The sequence below is a fragment of the Branchiostoma belcheri genome, unplaced genomic scaffold (genome assembly GCF_001625305.1).
Source record: "Branchiostoma belcheri isolate BF01 breed outbred unplaced genomic scaffold, Haploidv18h27 scaffold12, whole genome shotgun sequence".
NCBI lineage: Eukaryota > Metazoa > Chordata > Leptocardii > Amphioxiformes > Branchiostomatidae > Branchiostoma > Branchiostoma belcheri.
Window position 1 is genome coordinate 3,953,468 of NW_017802602.1, and position 22,251 is coordinate 3,975,718.

At 41.3% G+C, this 22,251-nt stretch overlaps 3 protein-coding genes across 3 annotated transcripts; 2 read left to right on the forward strand and 1 right to left on the reverse strand.

Annotated features, from left to right (window-relative positions):
* Positions 1–1,089: 1,089 nt before the first annotated feature.
* LOC109462700 lies at positions 1,090–2,229 on the forward strand. The gene has a single exon (XM_019759260.1). It carries the CDS (start codon positions 1,090–1,092, stop codon positions 2,227–2,229), a length of 1,140 nt encoding a protein of 379 aa, XP_019614819.1.
* A 2,860-nt stretch (positions 2,230–5,089) lies between these two features.
* LOC109462771 lies at positions 5,090–12,343 on the forward strand. Its single transcript, XM_019759363.1, has 6 exons — positions 5,090–5,576; positions 5,848–5,945; positions 6,347–9,345; positions 10,095–10,245; positions 10,740–11,706; positions 12,056–12,343. Exons 1-6 carry the CDS (start codon positions 5,197–5,199, stop codon positions 12,207–12,209), a joined length of 4,749 nt encoding a protein of 1,582 aa, XP_019614922.1. The 5' UTR covers positions 5,090–5,196; the 3' UTR covers positions 12,210–12,343.
* A 922-nt stretch (positions 12,344–13,265) lies between these two features.
* On the reverse strand, positions 13,266–21,357 carry LOC109462800 (eukaryotic translation initiation factor 3 subunit L-like). Its single transcript, XM_019759412.1, has 16 exons — positions 21,216–21,357; positions 20,769–20,826; positions 19,357–19,510; positions 18,898–18,977; positions 18,624–18,685; positions 18,318–18,387; positions 17,738–17,892; positions 17,508–17,598; positions 16,873–17,027; positions 16,193–16,363; positions 15,555–15,688; positions 15,049–15,148; positions 14,746–14,877; positions 14,114–14,245; positions 13,715–13,795; positions 13,266–13,431 (listed from the first exon to the last, which is right to left on the reverse strand). The coding sequence occupies exons 1-16, from the start codon at positions 21,240–21,242 to the stop codon at positions 13,393–13,395; spliced, it is 1,641 nt and encodes a 546-aa protein (XP_019614971.1). The 5' UTR covers positions 21,243–21,357; the 3' UTR covers positions 13,266–13,392.
* Between the last annotated feature and the right edge of the window lie 894 nt (positions 21,358–22,251).

The following is a 22,251-nucleotide window of genomic DNA, read 5'->3' on the forward strand; positions in this document are numbered from 1 at the left end:
GGTTTAGGACATCTTAGCACCTTGTCCCTCGCGCACAACCATATTTCACACCTAGAAACAGGTTGTTTCCAAGACCTCATTGGCCTTTGGGAGTTGGTACTTTGGGGAAACCAGCTAACGTTTATAGACCATTCTAGTTTTGTAGGTCTTCGTGAGCTAAGGGAACTTGTCCTGGGCTTCAATCGCATCGAAACAATCCACGGTAGAACCTTTCAATCTTTCAACCAGCACACGCTTCGCCTAGTGGACGTAAGCCGGAACAGGTTGGTACAGGCATGTCTCTCTCCGGAGCTTTTTAATGGTTTTGACAACATCGAGCTCATGTCATTGCTGACCATAAAACTCTCAAATACACACAGCGTCGATATTGATATCACAAAACAGTGGAGTCTCTCTCTTCACATTAGTTCCCAAATGCGAAAAATATCTGCGGTTATTGAAAACTCCATTCTCTGTTTAGGGCAAAGATATGGCCACGACAACGAATACCTACTAGAGTGGAATGAGAGGAAATCCAAAGATGATATTTTAGGGGCTAACGACTTTTGTTCTGCACCTGCAATGGATGGATCGGCGACTCTCCCAAAGTCAGCAATGCTTGTGTCACCATTCGTTATTGTATTGGCTAAAGCAGGTGCGACTGCCAAGGAGCAGTGTGTATCTGCCTGGAAGCAGGAAAAAGGAATACAGTTGCTTCTGAAGGCTAGTCTCAACATTCGACTTGTTACTGCGGATATCCAGACATACAGAAATAGCACAAGAGCAAATACGGCACTTATATTCGATGAGAAGTCGACAGAAACGGAAAACAGTTCAAATATTCGAGAGGGTATGAGACGGCGACTCAATGACGTTCGAGGTCAAGAAATAAGAAATGTGACCTGTCTTTCGCTTACACCGGACAAGGCATCAATTTCCTCTTTTCATCCCACACAAGTCATCTCTGGCAAAACGTGCTTGGAAAACCAAGTTCACGATACTACCGACAACAGTACAGTTTCGTACAATACCACTGGGATAAAAGACACAACCGCAAAAACAATGGAGACTAAAGATACTTTTAATCTAAAAGACACAACCACGAGAAAAATGGTGACTAAAACTACTTTTAATCTAAAAGACACAACCACCACAAGAAAAACGTTGCCTTACAGAACATTAGATCCTGATGAGCGTCCAGAAAAACAACATGTCACATTGGGATTCATATTGGCATTGGTCGCAGTGGGTCTATTTTGCCTTGGTCTTACCCTGGCCTACGTGTATAGAAAACGACAGTTAGCTGGCAGAAACAATGGCAGAAACTCTCATTTCCATACAGACAACCAAGGTCAACCAACTTTATCTATGGCGATGAAAAATATAAATGCAAGAGGAAGAGCTTCGTCGTTTCCAGTTGTGGCGCTCCAGGACATGCGAATCTTTGACAGGCTGCATACATGTACGCATCTCCAACGTCAGTTTTCAGTGCCTAATAATTTTGCAAATAGAAACAGAAGAAGCTCTCGTGACACCCCATTCGATGCCCCGCACTATTGGGAAATTCCGGACTCTCTCGTAGATTCCACTGAACAACCGGCCCCGGGAAAACTTGATGCTCCACATTATTGGGAAATTCCGGACGCCCTAGTTGACTCCGTTCCGGATTCGGACGAAATCCGCAACTCTCGAGAAATTCAGGGCGTCCTTGTAGCCTCCACTGGCGAGCCGACAACAGATGAACTTCCCACTCCCCATTATTGGGAAATTCCGGACGCCCTAGTTGATTCCGGATCCGTTCCAAATTCGGACGAAACCAGGACCCCTTGGAAAATTCCGGACGCCCTCGCGAACTACACTCGCGACCCGACAACAGACGAAGCCCGCTATTGTGAAATCCCAGACGCCGACACCATTCGAGACCAGCATCGACCGTCATCACTTCCAATTGACACGTTTCTCCGTAACAGGCCTAGGACAGTCCCAGACAATACAGCAAACAGCGCACCAAGACCAGCATCTCTTCCGCACCAGTACTGGAATATTACAGATGAAGATATCGGTGGTGATTCAGTCACCTTCTACGCATCAGCGGCAGAGACAAGGTTTTCCACTGTCGTCGCGAAGAGCGAGGAAAATAATCGCCTGTACGAAACAGAAACGACACAGGCAGGCGACGAACATGCGATTCCGGCGACGTACGGAACCGACAGCGCGCAAACGGCCTCTGTGCTGGATCCTGAAGACTAGCTTCGACATCTTAGCTTTCTTGTTTATTTGAATTTACCACAAGTACAAACATACAAGTGGAAGGAAGGGAAAAACAGGTGTATTTACATCTTTACAAGTTGTCCTCCCAAAAACTACAATATGAATACAGAACAATACAGAGCTTATATTTTAGCTCTTTAGCTCATATGCCATAAACGTTCTGCAATTTTTGAACCACTGTTCCCAATCACTTTTAACGTTCATGATGATACTTACTTACTCATTCACGCTCCGCCCCAGAGGCGTCGCCAAAAATTTAGATTAAGTTCTAAACTAAGAGATGAGATATTCTTTTCATGTTTACATTATTGTTCGAGAGCTTGGGTTTTACACACACCGGTCTGGTAATCTAAGATTGGCCTAGAAAGTAAGATCGTTGTAAGATTGTCTAGCCGACATCCAAGCACACGAGGTTAATATATATACATTGGTATCCCAGAACAGTTCAATTTCCTGAAAAAACTTCGTTTGTATGAACCTAACACCCAGATGTTGCAATAAATAAATAAGAAATATTCCATGTTAAAACTTGTAATGAATTCTTTGAATGAGAAATAAAACTGTTCATAGTGGACATATCTTGGCTTATTTGTATATATCTATATCAATCACGCCTGGTATCCAGACCATCGTAGCCGGGCTCGCCGGGATTAGCCTCTACCAGGCTTCGGGAGGCGGCTGGAAAGAGTAGAAATCGGTCAAATAGAGAGATGCCAGGGGAGTTGGTCCGCTGGAGGGTACAGCATTCGGGTGCAGCAAACTGTACTATCTAGCGGGCCAACAGGAACCAACATTGACCAGTAACCGGTTCTCAGGTTTCGGAATATGTTCAAAGCGATGACGATAACGTAAGGTGTGTGTATCTCCGCTCCCGAGGCGTGGCCAAAACATTAGATTGCTTTCTGAATAATCTTCAGATAGTCTTTTCATATGTACATTATTTGTCAAGAGCTTGCGTAAAACGTTTTTGCACAAACCAGTCAGGTAATCTAGGATTGGCCTAGAAAATAAAATGGTTGTATTAAAGATTGTCTCGCCAACATCAAATGGCGGCTGCCCTGTTGTGTATATTGTATTTAGAGCTCAAGCTTTGTTCAAATCTCACTATTAAAGGTGATTTCCTTGACCTATTTCAGTGTATGATTGCAAACACTTCAGACACGCAGGATCAAACTTTCTTCTGATAAACTCAAAGTTGCCTGTAAGAGCACCCCTCCTTGTTTGCGCCACCGTGATGGCCAATGACGAAAACGAAACGAATTTGATAGATAAAGAACGATTTTAAAGGTTTTTCAGAGTATGTTTTGTTGTCTTATAATCATACCTTAACATTATGCGTCATATTCGAATTAAGAAATGAAGCGTCACACAGTTGCGCAATCTAACTTTATTTGGTCGCCGTACCTTCGAAAAGGGGGCCATGTCCAAACATGTAAGCTAAGGCAAAAGCCTGTTCTATATTAATACACCCTTCCTAAACTTCTGAGAGGCAGCATTCTTTACAAGAAAACATGTTGCTATACGTACGCCAGTCCAACGGGTCCTGCGGACCTTTCATGATCAGTCTAGCTGTTATGGCTTTGGGGTCGCGAGTTTAATAGCCTTTCGAAAACAAAACGGATGGCACCCAGGCTAGCCCCTTATTTCAACTGCGATAATTTCCACGGGTGTCTGATCATGGAACGGTTGACATTCATATCAGAGGAAATGGTCTGAGCTACTAGTGTTTCTCTCGTCCGTTCTCTACGTATGATTTATGAGGCTGAAGAAAGTACTGTACTGTTCATTCATTATCCATGAAGGCGAAAGTGGCGCGGCAGAAAACTTTGATGATAAGTAGTAAGTGGTGCGCCCCGACTATAATCACTTTTTTTTTGCCGAGGTTATGTTTTCCATTTATTTCTAACGTTATGTTACTCTCCAAGCAGAAGTTTGGGTTTTGGGTTATTTTTGGCGTGTTTTTATCGGGGTTTCTATTTTGCACTGGAATGTTTTTTCACCCAACCCAACTTTGGGTGAAAAAAACGGAAGGACCATCCTATCAATAGTGCATTTTTTTTGTTATTGAAAGGACCATTCTGTCAACAGTATATTCAATTTTTTCTGTTATTGACAGGACCATCCTGTCAATAGTGCAAATTTTCTGGCCTGAGGCTATTGACAGGATCGTCCTGTCAGCAGTGCAAATTTCTGCTATGACAGGACGATCCTGTCAGCAGTGCAATATTTTCTGCTATTGACAGGACGATCCTGTCAGCAGTGCAATATTTTCTGCTATTGACAGGACGATCCTGTCAGCAGTACAATATTTTCTGCTATTGACAGGACGATCCTGTCAATAGCCACAGGCATCCCGCAGTACCCGGAAGTTCGTTCCACACTGTTCCAGGCGTTCGAATTTCATCGTCAAAATTTGTCTGCATGGATTCACAGAGGACCATATTAGATATTATATTTTAGTGCTGCGAGTTTGTGAGTTTCCTACAACGGGCTGACCTTGATCTTAAAGGGACTCATGATACCACCATATCATTCAGCTGACGTCTATAGAGTTATGTAACATAAAGTTGTAACAACAATATGTGTAACTAGCGAACTTTCAAGTATGGCGGTCTCCGGAATACAGCTCCCTAATCTGACTTTACCGGTCCAGCCAAGGACTGTGTGTGTGGTCAACAGCAATACAGGTGAGTACAAGATAGAGTTCAACGATCACATACCTTATACATAGCATTACAACTGTATCGAAACCTTCATTGCCTTGGCCATTCTCCACTTTGTAGAAGAGGAAATGGCAATTTAAAGGTAAATTAAGTGTCTACTTTTTTTCCAGCAGGAACTACTGCAGCTTTTGACCTAAGAGAGGCTGAGAAGAGATATCTTGTGGTGGGATGTTGTCTCCACAGAATCATAACTCCTCCATTAAGGAAATATGTCAAATCCAGTATGCAAAAATACTATCATAACATGAAGTCTTCAAATCACATATTACATACTCAGACATTCCATAATTATATAAAAGACTACAAAGGACACAAACTTAACTACCGTAACATCAACAACAACAGACACAGAGCCGCAGGGAATAAGTATGACTACAGGGTATCCAATCACGTAGACTTTGCCAAGCTGTTCCTACAGCCCTTCATGGCACACATGACAGGGTTTGATGATTCCTGTGACATGTCTGCATTGTTGGGGTTACTCTGTAATGTGGCAGACTTCAGTCAAGATGTCAGGGACGCAGCGTCTCAAGTACGGAGTGAAGTAAGGAACAAGTGGGCACACTGTGACTTCAGTGACTGGACACAGATGCACTTCTTAAGGTGGGGGCAGATGCTTAGTTTGTATCAATGAGATTTTTAACCTTTGTCACTCTTTAGGCACCAATCAAATTATTGACACAGCACTACCTTTCTTGGCCACAAATTGCCCTAATGTAAATCTTGAAATATTTGCAGCGAGGACACACTGATTTGGGTGCAAGGCCTTGTATTTTCAAAGTGGTATACATGTCTGTTATAAGTAACCAACATGTACAAAATGCTTTTTTTTCTATTTACAAAAATTACAATTTGTATTACGTACATGTACTAGATGCTTCCAGCTGATGGAAATGCTGGTGAAGTCCCTGAAGTTACCCAGCGCAGCTGAACAGAAATGTGTGCAGGATCTGAGGGACTGGGAACAGAGAGGTAAGTGGAAGATTTAGGTTCCATATTTGCCAGCATGTATGCCCAGATCTACAGTCCTTCTTGAATCTATTCAGTCCACAGAATAGGTGGCGTAGGTCCAGAGTAGGTTGACAGCACTTGAGTTGGTCAAACTGGTCTTAAGGATCTGGCCAGGAGCCACCAAAGAGAATATATTTAAGTTACATGGAAGCTGTGGATTGCATGATTTTTAAAAATCTGAAAACTACAATTATTACACTTTTCTGATACCAGTAGATGTAATATTATAATGCACATTTCAACTATAAGCAGATGTCCACAATGAATGGAGGACTTTGTCTCTAATTGTTTGGAATAGCTGATACATGCTTGACATATATACACAGATATGATATCAAACGGCTTCTTTGATTGAACTCTAGGAGTGCAGCTGATTTTGGGGCAAGTCATTGACAAGGACCTATTGAGAGTGGTACAACAGGATGTGGCAGAAATGCAGAGCAATCTTGTCAAATACAATGAATCAAGTGACAGTGAAGTGGAAAAGCTTGTAGAACAACTTAAAAGCATGAAGGAAGTCTTGGCTCAAACAGAAGGAAAGTTTGAACATGGTCAGGCAACTTTAAGAAAGGATGTTGACACCATTGGACAGAGTGTCACAGAAATTGAAGGCCGTGTAACAACTTTGGAGGATGGTCAGGGACAACTTGCAGAACAAGTACGTTCTCTTGAAGACAGGGAGGCAAATGTTGAAAAAGAAGTAGGTGCAGTGGCTGAGAAGGCAGATAGCATGGATAGAAGTCTAACAGAGTTCCAACAGAAACAGGCGGACATAAATTCTACTGTAGCAAAGGAGCAAGAAGTCCAAGATGAAAGATTGCAGACACTTGAAAAGGGACAAGTTAAGTTGGAGCAGAGGGTAGGTAGTGTGGAGTCATGGCAACAGGAAGTTTCTGAGTCCCTGGCAAAATTGCAAGTCACTGAAGATAGGGAGGCAAGAAAGCCAGTCACAGGGTTGTTCAAGATTCCTGATCGGAATAAGTGGTTTTCTGGTCGCCAAAAGGAACTAGAAGATCTAGGTGCAAAATTTAACATCTTTGAGCAAAGCGGTATTTCCCACAAAAAGCTTGCCATCTGCGGTCTAGGGGGCTGTGGAAAGACATGCTTAGCCATTGAGTACTCGTGGAGATTGCAAGAAACCTACCAAGGAGGAATCTATTGGATGTCGGCTGAGAACAACAGGACCTTAGAGATATCTCTGAATGACATCGCACTTGGCATCGGAACAGTTGGCTCTAACTTTGATGACACGCTGGCCAGAACAACAGCATGGCTGTCATCCCTGCAGGAGCCATGGCTCCTCATTGTGGACAACATGGATGAATTTGACGTTTCCTCTGAGGTACAAAAACTGCTGGAGGGTCACTGGAAGCAGAACTCCAAAGGCCACATCTTGATAACAACCCGTAGAGAAGCTGTTGAGATGATGGAGACTATGGGATTTGAGAGGGATAACTGTGTAGAACTCACGAGTATGTCAGAAGACGAGTCCTGTGCCTTCTTCGTTAAGAGAACACAGCAGCAGGAACAACCAGGGATGAAGGAACTGGCCAGAGAACTGGGTGGCCTTCCTTTAGCACTGGAGCAAGCTGCTGCTCACATCAATGTCTTAGAGTGTGCCTTTGAAGACTACCTGAAGCAGTACAAGCAACAGAAACTGAAACTTCTTAAGCGACGTAAAGTTAAGGCTGTGACGTCCACTACCGACAAAGATCGCTTGGCTGTGCACACAACTTGGTTGCTCAATTTCCAACACATCCAAAAATGTGAGGACCCCAAGTTGGCAGAAGCTGCTTGTGCCATGATGAACATCGCAGCCTACCTGGATCCTGACGACATCCCAGTCGAACTGGTCAATAAGGGAGATCCCTGTGTGAGCCAGTCACCACTAGCAGAATATGCCGAGTCTCCTCTTGGCTCAAAAGAGATTTTTGAAGTCCTCACCCAGTTCTCACTGCTACAGAGGTACGGGAAAAATTCCTGGTCTGTTCATCGACTGGTCCAAGAGGTCATAATCAGTCGTTGCTCTGGTGATAATGAAAGAGTTAAGTATCTGCAAAGTGCTTGTCGGATGCTGCACTTTGCTTTCTCAAACACAAGCAGTCCACAAGATGTCTTACAGCAAAGAAACGAAGAGCCGTCTTCTGGGAAACTCTTGCTGTGGGGTAAGCTTGCACGACATGCTTGTGCTGTATGGAGAAACATGACAGCAAAACTCAGTAGCAAAGAACTGGTCTCCAGATTGATGCTGGCAAAAGAAGCTGCAGCAGTGACACACGAGGCATCCATGTATCTGAGCTTGAACAAGCAACACACAGAAGCAACCCAGGCACAAAGCCAAACACTGGAGTGTGTTGCCAACACAGAAGTAACCGACAGTTTCATGGCGTACATCACAAGTGTGCATGTTCCACTTAAAGAAGAATACCAGAAGATGCTTCATGCTGAAATGTCATTCAGAGCCTCAGAGAAAGCAGATGTCAAGGAGCTTGGAGATTGCCAAGAGAAGCTAAATGAAGACCCAGAGTCGCTTCGTCAGCAAGGAAATGCTCTGTTTAAGAAGGAACAGTACTCAGAGGCCATAGCTTATTACACAAGGGCCATCAACATCAGTGGTGACAACGTTGATGAACGCTTGTACAGCAATCGGTCATTGTGTTACTGGAAACTGGACCAGTACAAACTGTCTTTGGAAGATGCAGACAAGTGCATAGAGTTGAACAGCAGGTCAGCAAAAGGCTACTGCAGAAGAGCACTTGCTCTGGTAGAGCTAGTCGAGAAAGACCCTGCCTACTGTCATTTTAGTGGTGCAGCAAAAGCTGCTGCTGCCTTAGCTATTCACCATGAGCCGAAATTCAGGACAAATGCTCAGATGAAGAAACACTTTCACAACTTGAATATCAAAGTAATTTCTACTTCATCAGAATTGATTTCCTGCATGCAGAGTAAACAGGACTGCACCATTCTGCTAAAGGAAGGTGACTACTCGCTGGATTACTTAGTGGTGGGTCTGATGGCCAACGTTCAGATTGTGGGTGTGCAGAGGTATACCATTGTCAATTGCAAAGAAGGAGCCATTGCATGTACTGGTTTTCCACTGCTTGGAAGGCCTGTTTACTGTCACCTTGAAAACCTGCATTTTCCACAGAAGTGTATTGAACTGGTCGTACAGAATGGTTTTATCATCACAACAATGTACAGATGCCAGGCATCTAATGGAAGAAGAGGCTGTAAGGATTACCCAAACTGTTGGGGCGGTCCTGGGTGTGTGAACGACACTAGCACTTCTTGTGAGGAGGCAGATGTTCAACCAACAAGTTATCGTAAGATACGGGGAAAGGGCGGTTTTGCAGGACTTCAGGTGTGTGTTGGAATGCATTTATTATGCTTTTTAATTTACTATATAATACTGTATAGTATAGACTAATATGATAGAATATGTAACGTCATATAAATATACGCTGTAACTGTAATTGCGTCAGATGATGTTGATCGTTTGATGATACATTTACCTTTAAGGGATGAATATGGAATATGAGGTACAACATATCGGTCATCCTTATGTCAGACATAACATGACAGAAACTCTTACATTGATAATACACTCCAGTGTACCAGGTTGCCCAGTTGGCAACCTACCCCCAAAATTAGGTTGCCCATCAGAATTTTAGGTTGCCCCACCTATAAGTTACTACTTTCCTCAAATTAAGTTATGTTACATACATAAGCCTTTGACAATATTTCTAACAGCCTTTATTAGTTAACTGATACTAGTAATAGCCATTAATACCTAAAATTAAGAAGTATCTGCCGGATACAGTGGTGCAAGCCAAGTGGGCATGATTTTTTTTTGGGGGGGGGGGACATTCTTCAAATTCAGGTAGCACACTAGGCTACCTAGGTTCAAAAATAGGTTGCCCCAAGTAAAATTTGTGCCCCGGGCAACCAGGTATTTTGCACACTGCACTCAGACTTGGTTGCTACATGTAGCACATTTGTAAATTCACAATTTTGCTGTGTAGACAACATAAAGTAGTCAGTTTCATTGTACATGAAAAAAAGACAATTATATGAAAGTCATAACCTTTCCATGCTTGTTGATACCCATAGGTTCTCGGAGGTACTCTGTATGTGGATCACTGCAGCATCGTAGACTGTGGAGGAGGAGGTCTGTTGGTAGAAGGAGAAGACTCACATGCAGTGGTGACAAACTGTGAAGTGACGAAACACATCCAGTCTGGACTGGAAGTCAGGAATGGAGGTAAAACATGATTAAATAGTCAACATTGTGAAGGAAGTAAAACATGCATGCTACATAGTCTACTGGTATACATTACATTTGTAAAGTACCCACAAGTTGCATGCACAAAAAAAACCTGCATCAGGCTGAATACAGTGTGCCTGACATTAGATCACAAAAATTATTTAATGAGAAAAATTGCTTTCTTAATAAAATATGTGTTCATTGGTATCTTTTCAACAATTGGCCACATTATCATGCTCAACTCCTAGCATTTATGCTGATATTGTTCATCCTGAAATGCAATCTGTAGAAAAAATTAATGCATGGGTAGGGTCTGCAAGGTGATAGTAGTACCAAGGAAACTATCTACAAAACACACTTTGCAGTTCAAAAATTTGAAATTCTGAAAAAGGTCAAAGGTGAAAATGACATCCACATTCTGATTCAAGAGCTCCTACATCATTTTATTTTATTCATGTGTCACATGCTGGTTCCTTTTATTACAAATTTAGGAACTTTGAGAGCTACTGGCAACAACATTCACAGCAACAGGATGCATGGTATCACCGTGGGACCAGGTGCATCTACTACACATGTAGCTAGAAACCATATTCATGACAACTTGGAAGAGGGTGTCATCGTGCTCCAAAGCTCAGCTCTTACATGTACAATACAAGCAAATCGGATTGAGCATAATGGTGCCAGTGGGATCTCAGTGGATTCCAGTACCATAGACCTTCATGACAATGAGATTGCCAACAACTGGTGCTGGGGGCTTTTCCTTAAAACACACAGCACTGCAAACATCTTTAGGAACCTGGTCCACTCCAACAAGTGTGGCGGCTTGAGGTTTGGATTCAACCAATTTGGAAGAGTGCTGATTGATGAAAATGTGATAAGAGACCACATAGGTCCAGCTATATATATTATAAATACCTTCAACAAGGAAACTACAGAAAAGATGCTAAAAGTGCTACCCAAAGAGGTAGGAGAGCCATTCATAGCCCCCCCTATCATCACTGACAGGAATGTCTGTGAAAGGAATGACACCAAGCAGCAGCATCCTTCAGCAGCCATAACGTGCCTCCCAGTTGGATGTGCCTTCTGTGGTGACCAGCACAAGGAGACCATGAGCTGTGGGAAGTGTCGTAAAGCACGTTACTGCTCAAAGGACTGCCAACTACAACACTGGCAACGACACAAGATCGTTTGTAAAATCATCCAGGGCGGTTACTCTTTCAGAGTCTCTACAGAAGAAACAACTCAGAAATTTTTCGCAAGTCAGCTTTCGGATGGCTATACTACTTCAAGATCCTTTAATGCTGAGTTGAAGGGCATCGGACAAGGCACTCCCCCTGACAAAACAGGAAGAAGACGCTTCATTGTAAAGATCCAGTCAGGTTCTGAATATCAGCCATACAATCCTGATTCAGATCTGATACTGTATGACCAGACTACCACCCTTGACCTAAGCTTCAGGTATGTCACTGTCAATATTTTGTGATGTCAAAGAAATATTTGTTTCAAGAATCATGTTGATATTTTTGTAACCAGACAAGACTTTAATATAGAACTTGTCAGTTACTTTAATAATTTACAACTAAAGGTGTTAGTCGCAGAACTAAAATCAAATGGTTGTATGCTCAGTCTTATTCAGGTGGTTGCCACCTGTATGAAAATATCAAAACCATTGATGAAATTTGTGCCAGATTTCTGTTTAATTGACTAAGAAAATTAGTACTCGATTCAACTAAAAAGAAACAAACTATCAGAGAATGTGATTATTGCCCCACATCTTTGTGTGACAATTTTCATCTCTCCATGTCAGGAACAGCCAGCTGTACCACATCATCATGGAGTGTGGAGTACTGGGAACCAACCAGCTCTCATCTAAGAAGATCTTCTGTTACGCCAAGATGGAGAACAACGGAAAATATGTCCGCGTTTACACAGATCACCTGGCACCACTACAGGAGTGGTGAGAAGGTATCGTCGTCTCGTTGGTAAGAAGTAGACTGAACATCTAAGATGACGAGGAAAATCAGTCAGGCCAGATGCAGAGTTCAGACACAGCTGTACTCACTATTGTAGCGTGGAGTCCAGTTTTGTCGGGTTTCTGGGCAGGGATTAATCGATTTGAGCATCAAATTGTTTCAGAATTCATCAAATTGTTTGTTGTAAATTTTTGCAATGTGAACACTTCAAATTAATTAGATTTTCTCTCCCAGACTAAGATTTTATATTTTTTTGTCTTTTATATCACACTTTTCATTCTCGCAAGCTGCCTGGGCTGGGCCTCAGGCTGGGCATTGTGGCCATAGCATGTACATAACTGTATATTACATGTAAGACAAGGTGTGACAACCTCCATCAGCATAGGGACTACATGTACTTGGCCATTGTGGTTTTTACTTTGATTATCATAATGCCACTGACTGATAGATTATGAATCCTGTCTACTGTAAGCAAGAATACTATAATTGATATTCCGGCTGCAGTCTAAACAATACAATTATAATTTATAAGGCTGTATCAAAATATTTGTACTGCTCAAGAGTCATGACAGTAGTATGTTCCAAACAAAACATACAAGAATTACAACTTGAATTTTCACTGCAGTACCAGAGACTGCACCATTTATTGATTTCCTGCTGATAAACCAAGTAACCGAAAGATTTTCAGCATATCCATAGTTTTGTACACATGTCATACTTGTATATTGTATGTTTCACCTCAGTACATATATCTGGCACTGATTGAAACTTGTTCTGATAAAAGGTGCATCTAAAAGTGTTTGATAGAACCGTTCAGCCTAATATGCAACTTAACATATGTACAACATTGCTATTCTGTTGTACATATGTTTAGTTTTGTAAGTGAAACTCCAGATTTTTATCATCTATCTTTACCCAACGGTCTATGATTATGATTTGATGTATTGGATTAAATGTCTGTTAGTAATGGTCAAAAGCATAATATGAACTGGAAATGAAAGCTCAGTCTTCTGATGGTTGGATACAATCTTGACCAGTCTTTGATCCAGGGTAGCTGGCACTCACTGAAACAGAGAGAAATCACACCACACCAAAGGCTGACATCTTTTCAAAAGAAGGACTGTCACACATTGCTGAAGACTATAATTTACTGGTTGGCATTTCCAGATGATCAGCTCTTGGTTTGAAGCTCTCCAAAGCTCCTCTTCATCTGAACAAAAACAGAAAAGAGGAGATGACATTAAAATTGCATTAAATGCAATATGAAACATCTATTACATGGACTTAAATGGCCTTAAATGCATAACATATAAACCAATACTAATAGACATGCATATGTGGAGTAACAGCTTAATAACTGAAATTGAATGGAGCAAATCCAAGAACAAAGAGATGTGGTGTGGTCTTCTTGATCTTTGAATTACTAGTATTACTTTTTATTTACATTTCAACAAAACAAGTCAGAGTTGTTAGTAATAATATTTGATATTTACCTCCTCGAACTTATGAATCTGCCTGATGAAGAAGTCACCGTAGCGGCGGGCGACCTTCGTGTCTGCTATGTGAACCATGTCCTGTAACGGAAATACAGTAACTTCATTTCAGTTTCTGGTGACACATAAATGTCACCACACAGTATAGTTAAGAATGCTTGATATTTTTTTTTTTGGGGGGGGGGAGATAATTTTCTTATGAAACTTACTGAAGTTGAAAAAAAAAATCAGCACCAGATATGAAATGCATACTTTACGCTGTTAAAATGGGTTTGTAGTGATGTGACCTTGAAGCTTAAGATTTACAGTATTCTTGTCAGTTTCTGTCTCTTACTGGCTTTTAAAAAAATAATACCTAAGACATGGACCTCAACTAAACATGAGGGGTTTTTAGAGTACCTTGTCGATGAAGAAATCGACCTCAGAGGCAGACTGGAACTCCCCATCCAGACCCCCGGTGCCCTTGGAGGACGTGACGTTGCTCATCTTGTGTTTGAAGCAGAGCAGGTGAGTACGGAACTCCTCTTCAGTCTGAAACACACCGCATTCATTTATCTAAAATCATCGGTTAATTTTACCCTGCCTCATAAACAAAACAGTCGCATACAAAAGAAAATTGTTAGTTGACTGTTATCATTGAATCTGGCTTAAAGTTTAATAGCTCTTACACATAATTCTCACTATAACCACAAACTTAAGTAAATGTATTTACTAAAAACTAAGAAAAGAACATGGAATCAAAGTTTTTTCTTAGCAATATTGTAGAGTGGAACTCATCAGCAAGTACAGTACAGGCATCATCACTTTATTATCTTTTAACAACACTTGGAGTTAGATAACCATAACCAGCTGCTGAAGCATGCTAGCAGCTTTACAATACAGGTGGTGTGCGAAGCTGGTGTGTTGCGCCGAAAGGCGGTTATACCGGCTATTCAGATACAGATACAGGTACACTGTCGGATACATGTATATAGAAATGGGCTTTGCTGAAAGTCAGGGAAGGAAAAAAATGTAGAGGAAGGCGAACTTACCATGTCGAGAAACCCAGCGAGTTTGGAGACAGGCATGGTGGTGTAGAGTTTAAGGTAGCTGCGCACCACGGGGAGGGCGATCTGCTGCTGGACCTCATCTATAAACACCTTCAGCTGGGCCATGAACGCCTCCTGTGTAAGGCATATACATGTATGTATCATGCAGCCATAGTTATCTTTGTTCAGAGTTAGATGTTCAAAGGTTAGGTGTGTTAGGTCTCTCATTCTCATCTTATATACAACTACAGACACACAAAAAGCAGACACTGAATACAAAATGAGTTTATATGATAACAGTGGTACCTTGTGGTAGTTTGCTGGTGGTGCTTCATAGTTTGGAGCCACTGGAGACAGGAACTTTGGGCAGGCAAAGGAGAAACTGTCCTCAAAGGCCTGCATGTCCCTGGATAAAAAAAAGAACAAAGGGTGGTTAACCTCCTTATCACCTAGAAAAGCACTTCTTTCGTTTATTTCGTTTATTTATTTGGCTTACAAAGAAGCCAGGGAGTCCCAACTAGTCGACGACTATTACTAAGGGACACCCTAAAGCACTTCTTGAACAAGACTGACAAAGATGTACATGTAAATAGTGGTAAATGTTGTTGCTGTTCCCAGAAGTGTCATTCCAAATACATTCCACATATGAGAAAATGCTGTTTTCCAGAGGGAGGGATAACAATAGCCAGCATATCCATATTTGGGATGGCTGTTTTAAATACATTGTGTACTAACTGCTAGCCTCACTTTTGTTCACCAACTTAATTAGGAAGGGCTTTGGCATCTAAAAAAATGAAAATATTTCCACGTACCCTTTCTGCATCCTGATCATCTTCTCCCCACACTTCTCTCTCAGCTGGGAGTGGACACTCTCATCGATACGCATGGGGTACAGGGTCAGGCAGACTGCCAGGAGGTTAAACATCTGCTCATTCTGCTTCATAATCTGGAACAGCACAACACAGGGTTAAAACTTTTGGCACCATGTAGGAGACAGCAGGAGTACTGTTACTTCACTTGTGAGAGTTAATAATAATGTAATCACCAGTGGCAATACAAATATTAGTATGCCACACGTAACAATTTACTGTGCGGAAATTGAGATGAATGGGACAAAGACAGATAGTCATCCAGACAACATTTGTCATAGGTTTTCGTATGACTTTTATGTCATGGAATTCTCCAGTAGGCTGTGACAGAACCAACCACTGAAAAGGATCTAAGAAAGTCTTTTCCAAAACAATACAGTTGAATTTTGTATGAGACAGGATTATCCCAAGTATACTCTCTTCATATCTTTACAGTAGCAAACATTTGTAAGGTATACCAATCCAGACACACACATCAAAACACCCGTGTTAGGCACAAGCTTTATCCAAAACTTCAAAATACATTTGTAACAATATTAACAATCCCATTGCTGAACAATAAGGACACTGAGGTTCAGTACCATGTCAAAAGTGTAGCTCTGGCGTTGGAACATGGTCTTGGTGCGCTGGATGTACAGGAGGATACTGGTGAAGGTGCGTATGGCGTCCTGGTAGCGCCGCATCATCATGTACGCAAACCCAACGTAGTAGTACATACTGATCTGGCACGACGGCACTCGGGAGTACAAACCCTACAGGAAAAATATATAGGTATTAATAAAATATAGCCTGATGGCATTGACCAACTAGGAGCCATCCCCCCCCCCCTCTTAGACATTGTTTCCTTGGCACAACATATTTTGGTTGAAGTCATAAACTAAATCCAATACTAGAATTGTACATTGTAAAACTTTCGTAGTGGCTTTACATTATTTCCATGTGGACAGAGATAACCTTCTGTTTTCGGTCGTGTTTGTGTGTTCGCAGCTATAACTCATGGTGGGTTTCACAGATGTCTTAGATTTTTGTATATGATTAGCGATTGGAGTCCAGATTATGTGTTTTTCTTTTCCCTGTATCTGCCTTTTCAGGTGTTTATTGTAGGACTACACTCTCACCTCACCTCACCGGTCCCATAGCAGTCTAGGACTACACTACAGATGAAAAAAAAAAACAATAAAAACTCGAGCTCCCTTTCTCTCCTATTACCAAATAAAACCACTGCAGAAGTGTGCTGATGTACAATACTCTAACCCCTGACCTGTTTGTTGAGGTCGATGTTCTCCAGGACCCTGATGGCCTGGTAGTAGTCCCCTAACAGGGAGTGGAGCCTCAGCAGGCCCACCAGACTGAAGTAACCCAGCATCTTATACAGCGAGTGACGACCAAAATCTCCCGCTACACTGTCTGGGTCACCTGTGGTGGTACGCAACAGAGTTACTTGTAGGCTTTATCATAATGGTCGTTGGACCAAAATCTACTGCTACACTGTCAGGGTCACCTGTGTGAGCAGGGAACAGAGTTAGACTTTATCTATAATGGTTGTTTGACCAAATTCACCTGTTACACTGTCAGGATCACCTGTACATGTGGTGGTATGCAACAGAGTTAGACTTCTTTGGCTATGGTTGAGGTGATATGACCAAGTAATGGCTGTGGATATGGCAAAGTAGCAAGGTTAGCATTGCTGAATCTAAAGGTTCTGGGTTCAAATCCATGAAAGACCTCAATGTTGTGCTCTTGTTTACTAATTAGGGCAAACAATGAAAAAAGGATGCCATTGAAAGTCCACTTTTCGATCATTTGTAAAACCTACACACTAACCCCCACTTGATCACTCCAGCCCCTTGTGCTCTATACCTTTTTTCTACAAAGAAAACTTGGGCTGGTACTGACCTCCACTGCTGAAGACCTCCAGTTGCCTGTTGATGCTGGACTTGTCCACCAGCGAGTGTAACACATTCAGCACACTGTGCACGTTCCAGATCTACAGGATGGGAAACAGATAACAACTTTTATGTCTTGCCAAGTTCCGATTTTTCACAAAGAGAGTCACCATGCAGTGAACAAACTGATATGATACTGCAATAAAAAAAAACTTAAATCTTTTCAAAGTTCATACGAACCTTGGGGTTTGAGCGTAGGATCATGATCTCATCGTCGCCCTTCTTGCTGAGTTTGCTGCGGTAGTGTGTGAAGGACTGGAACTGGTAAATAAACTCATCAATGATGTCCCACAGCCACTGGTTGGGCAGCTCTAATGGTACCGGAGACTTCTGGTCTGGAGGCCGGGGAAGCACAGGAAAAAAAGATGAGTTCATGAGTCAAGGACTAAAATAAATTTCAGAAATAAATCACAACAAGGAACAAAATGGCTCCACCCTTGAGGTCATGCCAAAAATACATGTATATACTGTATGTTTATTGCACTATTTTTTCAAACCAAAGCACAAAGTTCAAGTTTAGTCAGGTTTCCTAGAGCTATCATAGAGTGGGACTTGCTGCCACCAAGTACAGTAGCTGGACATCATCACTAGATAGCTTTATACAATGTTTAGATTTAGATGTGCAAAGACTAGGTGTTACAAGTGTAATATAGCCAGCTGCCACCATGCAGTGTGCCTGCCAAATAATTTGCACATTCTAGCTTTTGGCCAAAAATGTTACGAAAAAATGCCATATGAACTGTTCCGGGATAAGACTTACTGAGGATGTAGTTAAACAAGTTGCAGTAGTTGTAGTAGGACTCAAACCTCTGCTCCAAGTTTGGTCCACCCTGAAGAGGAAAAACAACCAAGAATGGTAAAAGTTAGATTCATTCTGTAACTTCTCTATACAATCTAAATGTAAAAAATATTATGAAGTGCTTTCATATATTTTGTTTCCTACTAGTGCCACCATTTAGTAATACACACATGGCCACATGTTTAGGTAATTCTTTCAATTTTAGGTGAGTGAAGGTTTAACATTATAGTTTTTCCATGGACTCAAATGACTAAAATCAGTCCTTACCTGAACCTTGGCATAGATATGCCTGAAGTACAGCTCCTTGTACAGAATCAGGAACACATTGTCTGTGGAAAAAAACCATAGCAAAAACACATATGAATGAGTTACTGACTTATCATCATCATCAACCTAAGTCAAATCTTCTGTCATTTATGAAGACAAGAGATTGACAAATTTAGAAAGGGTTTATGAACATGACAACAGTTAAATATACTAAAGTTATTCTCAATAGTCAACTATGGACTAGTTATTACAACAAATGAAAGGAATATCCTACCATTTTTTACTAACGGCATGATGTACTCAGCCTCGGGCCAGGAGGATGTCTTGAAGAACCTCTCTGTCAGTTTGTTGAAGCTAAGACACAAGAAAGGCAGATTAAGTCACTAGCTGTGTGGCTCATATTACTCAAGTAAGATATCCATAAAAATAAAGTCTTGTGCCTAAGGTAGCGGGTATGCTCCCTAGTGAAGACAGTAAAAAAATTTGTATACTGGCTTGTCTACTTTCTTTAGTGTAAAAAAAATACACCTACACTTATGTATAAAAGAAAATAAGTAGAGAAAAAATAGGTAGAAATATAAGTAGAAATAAAGCATAAAAGAAATAATGGCAATGGTTTCTAACAAATTTTCTGGTGCAGTTAATTTTCAATGTTACCAGTACAGTTTCCTGAAGCCTGGAAATACCATCCTCATTGTTGAAGAATGCTTAGACATTAAATGATCAGATGTACCTGTTTTCATAGATGTTGCCTATTTCGTAGACGTTGCCATCGCCTACACACTTGTGGAAGTACTCGATGAAGCGTTTGATGACGTCAGGTACGATATACGCGGGCGGAGCCTGCTGGTACTGACGCTCGTACTCCAGGTCAGCACGCGGGTCACCTAAACAGGTAAACAACAACAACAAAACATCAGAGATGTAAACACACTTGTAATAAGAGTATCTGTATGCTCTGGTTGAATCTAACCAGTCAGTTTGGATGCACAACTTGTACTCAGGTACTGTAATTTGTTGGGATTTAACTTTTTGGGAACTTGGATTTGGAAGTTCTTTAAGTTCGCACTTGAAACAATCCTGTAACAAAGAAACAGGTATTCATAGTGTCATGATTTCACAGTGAAGAGGCACCAAAAATTAAAACCACCAATATTTCAAGATTTACAGTACTTTATGTAGACCTGGTGCTTACACTATGAGGCTGTTTACTGGGTATGTGGTACAAACAAATAAACAAACAAGAGTTCCACGATCTCATACCTTCGCCAAATGATGTTAACCCTTGCGGTTGACGAATTATACAATTTTAATAATTGATTTCGCAAATAAGAGCGTCATATGCATGGATTACATCAGTTGATCATATTCTCTACCCAATGGCAGCCTTATCTTAACAAAGTAGGCTATTCTAGCACTTCCTCATAAATTATGCAAATGAGTTCATAATGTGAATAAATTATCTTCATTGATGTTCACCTTCACTTAACTTCCAAATACGGCAAGTATGAAATTCCCAGCAATTACAACTATGAAATTATAACAATTTTCCATTAATTATGTAAATTAGGTCTTCATTTACATAATCTATATCCTCAGATGTTTTTCTAGTTCTCAATTACATGTCACAAGTGTTTCAAAGTCCTATAATCGAACGAAGCAGATTTATAGAATGTCCTCATTAATTATGCAAATTAGCTCCTGATTTGCATAATTGTCATCTGATTATGTCAAGTATCACTTCAGCTACCTACATACCAAAAATCATGACAATCCGTCAACCGGTTCTTGAGTTATCAACCTTCGGAGATTTTTTCAAGAAACGCTCCTGCAGTTCCAGAACAAGCTGCTAGGGGGCCCAAACTCATGTCACTTCTTCCCCACCTCAAGAGCTATCTACCAACCAAAACTCGTGACTCTAGCATGTCCAGATCGCGAGATATCAAAACCGGAAGTTCTGCTGCAGTACCAACAAAAGCCGCCAGGGGGCCCAGAATCTAATCATTTCTAGGTCTCATCAAGACCTACCCACCTACCAAGTTTCATGACAATACATATTAAGCTTCTTGAGTTATGCTGTTCACAAACAGACAGACAGACAAACGCGACTGAAAACATAACCTTCTTGGCGAAGGTAACAAATACCTGTGTGCAGTTCATATGGTTCTGGAGGGCCGTATGGATGTTGGCCATACTGGTCATACTGGAACAAAGAACATAACATTCAACGTAACTCGTAAGTATAAAAGAACTCGACACACTTATCGAAAAATCATAGAAGGGGTGACCAGGTGTGCTTGCCTCTATACCAGCTGGATGAAAGCCACTTGGTCAAGTTGGTGTCTACTTTTACTTCTGCATCAACGTCGAAGTATGGCTAGATCAACTTGCCCCTTTCTTGATTAGAAAATGTTTTCCTTTCTCGAGCCTACTGTAGGCCTACTGAGGACCAGACTAACAACGCGAGGTTGCGTTTTACTTTCCTAAAAAGTCAAAATCTAGTCTTAAAATTTTAGTAATGTAATATGGGGGAGGGGGGCAGCCATAAGAGTGACACATATTGAAAGGTAAAAACTTCACGGTAAAACTCACGTCTTGGTAGTCTTCACCCCCGTACATTCTGGAAACGTTTCTGGTTCCAATCCACCAACTATAATGGTCTAAAATTTCCTTTTTATCGCGTTTTTGGTCGTTCTTTCTAAACCACTGTCGCAACGTGCCGCACCACTGGGGGAAAGGAACCAATGCGCATGCGTGTTATCATTTGGGCATTTTTTATCTTATCAAAATCAAAGTATTCCCTACGTTTTGGAACGGAAACTTCTCAACAATACAACTTTACTACTTCCATACCTTGTATTTCTAAGCGATAAAAGTCTTGGATGTTTGACTTTTAGAAGCAAGGGTTATATTTTGCACCCCTTTTATCAACATGGAACAACCCAGGCCAGACGGTGGGAGGCCAATCTCCAAGTAGATGTGTGGCATGGGCATGTGTTCCTTTGTTGCGGCGTTTTGTTAGATTAGAGTGTTGTGTGTTCTTTTTCTCCCTTCTTCACGACTCACGATACCGTGCATATGTATAGCCATCACTTGACGTTGATTTTTCTGTGAGAAAATATGACCACGCAGCATTTAGTCACGCCCTCTTGCGATGCCTCGCAGTATTGTCAGTAATACGTATTTACTAGTATTTGTCCTTTCCATTACTATGCCCAAGGAATGGCTATTGAACCTCTCTCCTTGATTGCAAGATCCATGGTGTGTTACATTGAGTGACCAGCAAAGCATGGAAACAACGCCACGGAGCTAGAATTCGAAAGTTTTATTCCACTCTGTTAAACAGAAGTACACCGTGAGGGCAATGGTTCACTTGTTAAACAAGTATCTCCGTGACAAGATGTTCTCGAAATTTGAAAATCGATCAAATTGGTAAAAGGTATCAACTAACAAGAAATTACACTACAGACTCCTTATGGTAGATTAATGTGGCACTACGTTACAGTGCATATAGCAATGTTTGAACTTGGTGACACCATCCTACGGGTAAAGAAAGTGTATAAAATACTCCCAGAAGGTTTACGATGGAATTATGCGTAGTAAAGTTAGCAATAAAGTTAGCCATCAA